This window comes from Mytilus trossulus, chromosome 1, assembly GCF_036588685.1.
Source record: "Mytilus trossulus isolate FHL-02 chromosome 1, PNRI_Mtr1.1.1.hap1, whole genome shotgun sequence".
Taxonomy (NCBI): Eukaryota; Metazoa; Mollusca; class Bivalvia; order Mytilida; family Mytilidae; genus Mytilus; species Mytilus trossulus.
The window spans coordinates 51116598-51126674 of record NC_086373.1 but is presented as its reverse complement, the minus strand read 5'-3'; the positions used below and the strand labels follow the sequence as shown (position 1 = coordinate 51126674).

The window sequence follows — 10077 nt, the reverse complement described above, 5'->3', positions numbered from 1 at the left end:
TGCTTTACATAATTGATTTGAATTACATTGGTATATATTCCATATCTTAGGCCCGAGAACACAGTTATTTCGTAGTGCATTTCTTTTAGACAGTTTGATTCAAATTAAAGAATCGCACCTGCTCTTTCTCAAAAAGATTTTTACAGTGTAGTGTACTACTTGCAGTGTCAGATATATTTGTATTGGGGATGAATTACGATATAGAAATTTTACAATGACAGATGATATGCAACTTGAAAGTTAAACATCCTATGATAAAAAAAAATATGAAAACCGTAAACATGTACTTCCGTCCCATCTTTCCTTCTTACATTACTTGCGACAGTACTGCTTTTTAAGTTGAAATAACTTAAAGGGTAAACATTATGATATCGATTTCTACAACTCGAGGTAATTTTTTGATAAAATGACATCACAAAACGAACAGAACCAGAATCGACCAACAATATAAAAAACCGAATAAAACTTGCAAAAATTGATCGCAGTCAAACACCCTCTTCGACGTCGCATTTTAAGTGTAACGTTTTGTAGGAATATCGTGCCCAACGGTTGAAAGTAGCTTTAGAGCAAATGATACTATAATTCACCCGTATTAAAAGAAGCCATGTAGTGAGCGCTTTTTTGAGGGATATGGGATGCTTAGCTGACAAGTATGGCTCGCATATTCACATAGTTTTATCTACTATAATAATTCTAGAATATGTTCAGCCATTTCTAAACGTTAGTTATTATAACCTCAATTGTTTTTTATAAAATATATAAGTTTCTCACTGAAGGTATTCAAAGAAGGTATCCAAAGATTTTGCGACGATGCAAATATTAAACTTTACAATATAAATAAATATATTTAACTAATGAATTCAAATAGCAAAAGCTATGCAATTAACAAATATATACTTATTAAGCTTCGAGTAAATTATTTAACAATAAAATGCATTAAATATGAAATTTGGAGTTTTACCAAGGGAGCTAATAATTGAATAATGACACTGTCTGCAACACAGCATTTCGGGGACTCTCCCTCTGGTACCTTTCCTCCCTCTTTTTTAGCTGACTATGCGGGGGCTTTTCTAATTATTGGGGGCATTATGATGACGTATAGTTGTTAATATCTGTGTCATTTAGTCTCTTAACAATCATAATACATATTCTTTTATATATAGCGATGTCGTTATTACGACATAACATGTCGTTATAACGACATAGTGATGTCGTTTTTACGACATGATATGTCGAAATTACGACATAGCGATGTCGTTATAACGACATGTTATGTCGAAATTACGACATAGTGATGTAGTAATAACGACATGTTATGTCGAAATTACGACATGCTATGTCGTAATTACGACATAAATTAATTTTTTTGAATGGCCCTTATCGGCTTCCGTAACAAGTTACAAAACATCAATATACAAATTGACAATTGACGAATCGACAAGTTACAAAACATTAATATACAAATCGACAAGTTACAAAACAGCAATATACACATTGACAATTAACGAATCTACAACGGTTACAAAACATCAATAGACAAATAGACAATATACAAATCGACATTTAACAAATCGACAAGTTACAAAACAGAATATACAAATTGACAAATTTACAAATCACACAGTTACAAGTTACAAATTGACAAGTTACGAAGTAAGAATTTTGACCCCGTTGGCTTTCCATACATTTAAGCTTGTAATCCGATTTTTTAAAATACTTAAACTACAAACAAATATGATAGAATCATATTCAAAACAGTGTGGTCTTGGCCATTGATTGACGACCTAAATTATCCCATTGACTGGGACAGATTAGGTGAACGTTTGTCGGTAACAATCACTGCTCACTATGTACTTGTTAAAGACACTGAATCTGTGGGGTCACCAAAGGTTCTCAACACCTAAATAAAGCAATTCGAAAAATTCCGAATCCGGAATAATACGATGTGTTGATATATATCAATAATATAAATCAAATCATAAAGATTATTCCTGAATAATTTTTCGAATTATTTTATCATTAAAGACGTTAAGAACCCTTGGTGACCCCACAGTTTAAATTCTATAATAAGTAAGAAGTGAGCAATGGTCGTTATAGACAAACGTTCACCTAATATGTCCAAGTCAATGGGATAATTTAGGTCGTCAAATCAATGGCCAGGACCACACTGTTTCGAATATGATTCTAGATATAATGCCTAGATCTTGATTCGTATCAACACTTACAGATGTACTTTGTCTAAGTACACACGGCTGCGTAGTCAGAAGTAAGGGAAAACCTATATACTTACTTCTTACATCATTGTCATTCAATCTTAAAGACTTAAGATACAAATAGATATTTATGTGAATTGTAATTTCTCAAGGCAACAACATGGATGCAAGATTTACATGTTTAGTTTTTCTGTTGTTTACAGTTGTAAATTCCAAAAGTAATGTAAGTTTTCAATGTTGTTGTTTTCATTTGATAATATAATATCGTTAGTAATTTATGATTGCCTGTTGGTATGTATAGTATGATATTGTCAGCGTTTATATATGCCGAAATATGTACAAAATTTTAATGCAGAATAAGCATGTTTTTCACAAAAAAGATGGGTAACAATAATTTTGAATTTCTGATACCAGGTGTGGATCCAGTCATTTTGAAACGTTCACATTATGAAGGGGAAAAAATCGGGGGGAAAGGGGGGAATATACCCGGGACCCCCTCTCTATGATCCGCCGATGGAAACGTTTCAAAGTAAAACATGAAGATAAGAATCACATCCAAAGAAAATCAATTATATCATTCTGCTGTTGACTTCTCTTTGGTCGGGTTGTTGTCTACTCTGACATATTCCCCATTTCCATTCTCAATTTTATCAATGATGTTCACAATGCAAACTTTCCTTTTTTTCAATAAACCAGCAGACGATATATAAATATATGAGTTTAATATAAGTAGAATTCGGTACTGGCATTAAAATTCAGACATTAATGTTTTAAAATTTGCTGTTAAATTGTTTTTAAATCAAAGTAATACATCTCCCCAATGTAAAGATCAGATTCAGTACGCGTCTTTGGCTAAACTTTATTCGTTGTAGGTTTACAAGCTCTTCACTTTTTAAATAAGTTTTGGATGTCGAAAACATTTTGCCCCGAGCATCACTTAAGAAATCAAAATGCGCATCTTTTGCAGATAAATAGGTACCGTGAATATGATTACAAATGACCAGTGCTTCATTTGTTACTACATTATAATTAGTACAGATGGTTACAAAACTATACTTTTTTTTCAAAGTGAAATACTCTAGTATTTTTTGCACGAAAAAACTTCATTACTCTATTTTTATATTTTCTTTTCCATTATTTTCTTAATGCATATTTATTTAACTGGGGTATACAAGAAAATCGTCCTTATCCTTTTCGGGATTGACGCCTTTATTCATGTTCAATTTCTGGTACCTGTGATGATTTTGAGATTTCTATTTAGATCCTTATGGAAAAACCATTTAACCTCAGGGCGGAGGGGGTGTTATGTTTTTTTTGTTTTAGTCAGAATTTTTTAATTTTTTTTTCAGAATATGCTTTTTTGTCATCTATTTGACGAGAATATTTTTTTCTATCAAATAAGGAAACAGAATATTTTGTTTTGAAAAAATATATAACTCTCCCCTTCAAGTCAAATGGTCTTTCCCTTAATCTATATGATTATGTTTAATTTTAACTTGAGTACATAATATATACTAGAAATCAGGCCAAAATGTTTTAAGTATTTGAAAGTGCACTAATAAAATGAGCTGTGATACAGTAGTAAAATTAATTTTGAAAAACTTTTGAAAATGACCTTCGTGTGACATAATTTCAGGCGACATTTGCGCCCTCTACCTCACACCTCAGATTAATAACGATAATCTATTTTGGAAACCAAGAAAGAAAACCTATCATTATTTTCACGCAGAAGTGTACTTAACGAATTATAGTTCTGCCTACTTTTGGCATGCTTAACAACACATACATTAAAGGGAAACAATCTTCTTGTTGACCGCTTAGAACACAAAATTTATTCACATAAAATATGAGAACATTTTTCCCTTTTTAGTTTGAAAAGTGGAATGACTAATTTTTCAATTATTTATATGTTTCTTAATTATGAATCAACACTATGCACTTGACATTTTTATCAACAGTACATATATTGTAAAGGTTGCAATGAAGTGGGAAGGAGTAATTATTTCTTTCCGATATACAAGCTGATAATATCTCTTGTCCAGAGTTGTTCAAGTGTCCACTTGTGTTCACAGCATTTGAGAGATATACATTTCAGGGGCGGATCCAGGATTTTGGAAGGGGGGGCGAAGATTTAAAATTTCGCCGAGCGGACCTTTTTTGGGCTAGAAAACATAAAATAAGTGTAATATGCAATATTTAAACGGTTCCTGGCTTGGGGCATTGTATATTATATAGTTGCTGTAAAGTGTACGGGTTGGACATTTTTATGCTGTATTCTCCCTATAAATAGTCTATCATAAAATGATAGTATTGATCCAAGAGCTATGTACTGATATATTTGATGTAGGACTTGTCAGAAAAAAACCCGTGGAAATTCGATAAAATTTACAATACGACCGACACGAGTTAAAAAAGACAAACTAGCAGTTTTCATCAAAATGTTTGATTGATATGTTTAACCCGACATAACTTAGAGAACCGAAGTGAGGGGTTCCAAATCCACCAAAGATTACGAAAGTGTCTGAAATGACAACGAAGTTAGAATGACGGTCGAAAAATGAAGACATAAAGGTCACACCCAGCCGGCTTGTTACAGTCTGGTCTTGAAAAAAGTATTCAATGTATATAAGTTCGGCGAAACAGTCATTCCAGTCAGACATGCGAACCCCGGCCACAAAAAAACTACGCCCATTTTTATTCATCATGTTCATTTCATGCTAAATAATTTTGTTTGAAATTTTCGTTTTTAATAGCTTCGTTTTTAATAGCAAGACTATTGTTTTCAATCCAGATACGGCCAGAATATTTGTTTAAGGCAAGGATCAGAGTCATTTTTTTCTCTCTTAAATATCTCAGACTGCCTCCTCAAATCAAATGGTCCGTACCTGAGACTTTTTTCTAGACCTTATACTAAAATTGAGAATTGAAATGGGGAATGTGTCAAAGAGACAACAACCCAACCATAGAAAAAACAACAGCAGAAGGTCACGAAAAGGTCTTCAATGTAGCGGGAAATTTACCGCACTCGGAGGCGTCCTTCAGCTGGCCCCTAAACAAATATATACTAGTTCAGTGATAATGAACGCCATACTAATTTCCGAATTGTACACAAGAAACTATAAATAAAATAACACAAGACTATCAAAGGCCAGAGGCTCCTGACGACTTAGAACAGGCGCAAAACTGCGGCGGGGTAACTGGGGATCATTATTCAACTTTGCTATTTATAAAATAAGCTGGGGCATTTGGGGTTAAACATGTTTTCGTAGGTAAATAATATTTTGGAATTTTTTTTCATGAGAGGTTAATAGTCTATAGAGTATTAACTATTACTTTTTGTTTGGTTGAAATGATGAAACAGAAGTAAATACGTTCTTGCTCAATCCCGTTTCGCTTTGCAGGTTTCCTGATTGTCATGACATCCTCAGCCTAAGCAATGTGTATTACTGTTAATTTGAATTTCAAAATGACCGTGTGATGTTTTTTTCAACACACTGGTCAACTCCTCCATAGCAAATCACATGACTTTGACATTCAGTAAATACCAGTGAAAAATTATCTTTATAAGTAAAGAATTGTCGTATAAAAATTAAATTCTCAGGAAATTGCAAAGTTCACGAAGTCTAGTGCTGATTAATAATTTTACAAAAAAAAAAAAAAAAAAAGTCCGAGCAAAAGGGGGGGGGGCGTACGCCCTCTACGCCCCCCTCTAAATCCGCCACTGCATTTATTTAACCGATAAAGGTTTTAATTTGATGATATTACCACACAGCTGTCTTTCAATGGGTTGATGTAGCGCCAAGAATTCAACCATATTCAACTACACGCTATGTAAAGGACCTCATTGAGAATATGACTTTTCACGCAAAGAACTGTGCACTACGTACTTCATTATCCCTCTCTCTCTCTCTCTCTCTCTCTCTCTCTCTCTCTCTCTCTCTCTCTCTCTCTTTCTGACACGTTTTATTTATTGATATGTTTGTGCACTCCAACAGGTCATCTCCTCTAGTCATATTTTACTTTCAATTTTGTTATGACTAATGCTTATATCGACCCTTTTTGACCCAAAGAAAAAGAAGAACAACAACTGTTTCCTTATTTTGTTCAGGAATTGACGGACACTTTAGAACAGTACTTGTTAGATATCATATGTCTCATATAATTTATAATTGTTCGTAAAGATCTATTGGCAGGTCGTCTTACATTTGCAGTGAGTTGCACGTGTGATATAATGTTTAATGTGCAAGGTCTCGTTGTTCATTTGAGATGAAACTAGCATTATAAACTTGTTTTTCTTTGCTTTTTGTATTTGTCAAGCGCATGTGTGATATTGTCATATCCCTATCGTTTCAACAACATTTTTTTCGAGTCAGCTTTAATATTTTATTACACCGAAACATAACAGATACCATTATTTAGTCTCAAACCTTTACTAAGACTATTTCATACCAAAACTTAGGATATTAAAATCCACAAAATTAAAAAATGTTCATGATGTAACATGTACTAGTTTGCAATGATACTATTCTCAACAAAGCAACTCTAACTGCACAACGGTTATGTTTTTTGGATACAATTTTAAGTCAAATACCATAACTGTTTTGCCATTCGCTGTTTTTGATACATCTTAGTTGTAATAAATGTCACACTAGTTTAAGTGAAATTTGACAGGAGAGTATAAAAAAACAAGACAGCAACGTACCAAGCAAAACAATGTCACTATACAAACATAGTTTATCCGTTTTTTAACTCTCATATACATAGTCTTCTTATGTCTCATCCTAAATATGCATGCACTATTTGCCATTGACACGAAAACAAACAAAGACAAATCTTTAAATACATGTACTTATGATGTAATAACTTATTTTTTTATTCCCATGTTTAAACTATTATACTTCTTTCAGAAGAAACTAACCAATTTAGTGATAATTGTTTTTTGGTATGCAGCTTTTCAGCTTGATATACTTTTTTTCTTTTCAGAACCTAGAAATCACCTCTCTTCATGTTCAATCTGATATCAGATATAGGTTTGCTACAACTCTCGTTACCAGTACTGTGGCAAATAGCGATAACAAGTCGGTAGAGGCTAAATTTGATGTCACTCTTCCAGATGCCGCATTTATCACCGAGTTTGTCATGTAAGTTTCAAAAAATTGTAGCTATTTCCCATTCGTCTCGTCTTGAACAAAATATATATATATATATATATTTTAATTTTTGGTTATTTTTAAGCAGTAGTTTTCACCTGTACTATGAGCCGTCTTGGACTTCGTTTGCCGAACATCAATATGCCATTCAGACAAACAACTTTAATACAAATCCAGATACGTTGATTTTGGGTTCGTCAAAGTCGTTTTTTTTTGCGATTTTATTTCATTAATCAATACTCAATGTTCCTAGCATGTGCTTTGTTATGTTTCGTCTGAGGAAATTTTGTCTATGCATGATTTGCTATATTCACCTTATGTTTTCTTTCATATCATATGCTATCCCTTTTGTTCTTTTTAATAGATAATATTATCATTAAATGAACAGGGAGATTGATGGCAAACTATATCCAGGAGAAATCAATGAGAAAGAGAAAGCAAAGAAAAAGTACGAAACAGCAAAGAAAAAGGGACAAACAGCTGGAATCGTTTCACAAAAGTATGTAAACCACTACAGGGTATATGAGAGTAAGAAGATGCGGCATGATTTCCAATGAGACAACTAGCCACCAAAGCTCCAAAAAAATTCCGGGTTCGGTAAACCACAACAGTGGAAAGATTAAGATGACTTTTGTGCTTCCTTACCTTTGAAATAAGTTTTCTACAGGAACATCCAAACTTGCAAACCAAATCTTTGTATCCATAAAAGAATTTAGTAAACTTTTTAAGGTTTAAGTAACTTGTGGTAACAAATGAGGATACCTGACTCAATAGTTTACCAGTAATAAAAAGATGCATTATTTGAAATACTTTTAATTTCTAAAAAAACACATAATCGTTTCCTTTAGAAATCGTGTCTATCTTTAATTGTGTTGTCCACAAAAGTAGACGGACTTAAAATCGTAAATTCTGATACGCTACGCTCACTACAAATGTAAATCTACAAATTGTAAAGAAATTTGACTGAACAGCTTTTCTCATTATTTATGATTTATTCGTGTTTTGAGACAATGCAAACGTTTTAGTTTGATATAGTAATTGACAAAACACGCGTTGCGTTGGAACATAAATGAAATGTATCAAATTTGCATCAAAATTTTACGGAGACCTTATACAAACTTAGTAAATTATTCATACTAATAAAATTACTGATGATTTTATGATGCCATTGTATTGCTTCATAACATAATACTTATACAATATATAGTAGTGCATTCAGGATGTTTTAGTGCGCAAGGATGGGGAATATCTATTTCTTTCTGTTCCCGTTAATAGTTCATTCTGAAACTCTATACATAATTCTGTTTATACCTAGTATGTTCTTATCCGTGTTTTTTTTGGGTGTGCAGTATACAAAATGTTTGTGCACGGTACTCTATTTCAACTTCCCCATGATTATTTGGTGACAGTGTGTTCAATTTCTGTGGGTACAAATGTACCAGTACTTGGAGTTCTAGCCATCTATGTCATGATCTTCTTCGAAATGTTCATTCGTGTTTCGTGGCATTCTCATAAGAACAGGAAATCCTAAACAGGAGCCAATTCAAGTTTCGGCATTTTAATTACACAGTAATTTATTTATAGAACGGCCTTGGGCAAATACAGTTCAAGCACATTCATGTTAAAAATTGCTCTTGTATTATAATTAAGGTCTACAGAATTAGAAGACTGATTTAAGAGCGCGAAATATTTAATTGTCGTCATAAGAAATGAGGATATGTTGGATTTCGTTCCCCAAAGAGTTTTTTGTTGTTGTAAATCTTATGTTTTGTACAGAAAGCGTAACACTTTTGTTTTAAGGAGTACTAGTAGTTGCCTAATTTGATTATTTATTAACGATGGCCACAAGTATTAAATATAAATTTTATTGACAATCCTTTATCATTGTTAACAGCCTTTGCTTCTGTTTTACCATGAAAGTTTTATGGAAGTATACTTCCATGATTTTACAAACATAAGCTATCTCGTTACAGACCTAGGCATACCAACCGGTTCAGTGTTGATGTTAACGTTGCAGCCGAGAGTTCAGTAACATTCAATCTGACCTACCAAGAATTATTGGAGCGTATTTACGGGGAATATGAGCATATCATATATATTGACCCCGGTCAGATAGTAGAAGATTTCAAGATAAACGTAGCTATACACGAGTCGAGGGATATCACTAAAGTCTCTGTGCCACCGATTAGAAATGACATACTTTCTGATAGCAGTATTGATGGTAAGAAAAAAAAGTATTGACATACACGCATGACGTAAGCATTATAAGATATTCCTTGTACTGAACCATCCGCAAACCAAATTGGTGCATGAAATAATAAAAAAAAAAGTATAATCAGATATCAAAAGGAACGACCAAAACTCATAAGACGATAAAAGACCTACTAAACCAGTGCAATTCATCACAAAAAATGTTTAGCAAAATGTACCTTCAAAAAAAGGGATGAACTCACGTCAGGATCTCAAGAAAGTAAGCAGATCCTGCTCCACATATGGCACTCGTTGTGTTGCTTAAATAAGTATACATCCGATGATTAGTCTTAATTTGAGAAGTCACAATCAAATGCAACAGAACAGAAATGTGCATACGATAAATTGGAACATATCCGTGTTCAAGTATATTCTATAATTGTCAAACAACTGAAAGTGTTCCTAAGATTTCAATTTGACCAATAGGAGCTTAAACTTCCTTGTAAGAGTGAGCCCTATTTAAT

General features: G+C 33.1%; 1 protein-coding gene across 1 annotated transcript in view; it reads left to right on the top strand.

Moving 5' to 3' along the window:
* The first annotated feature begins 2289 nt into the window (after nt 1–2289).
* The window catches only part of LOC134726816 (inter-alpha-trypsin inhibitor heavy chain H3-like), a 43036-nt gene continuing 35248 nt past the window's right edge, over nt 2290–10077 (top strand). The window contains exons 1-4 of the mRNA XM_063591228.1: nt 2290–2436; nt 7197–7354; nt 7752–7862; nt 9337–9584. Of these exons, the coding sequence (XP_063447298.1) occupies nt 2374–2436; nt 7197–7354; nt 7752–7862; nt 9337–9584 (580 nt within the window). The 5' untranslated portion in view covers nt 2290–2373. The remainder of the gene's footprint in view (nt 2437–7196; nt 7355–7751; nt 7863–9336; nt 9585–10077) is intronic.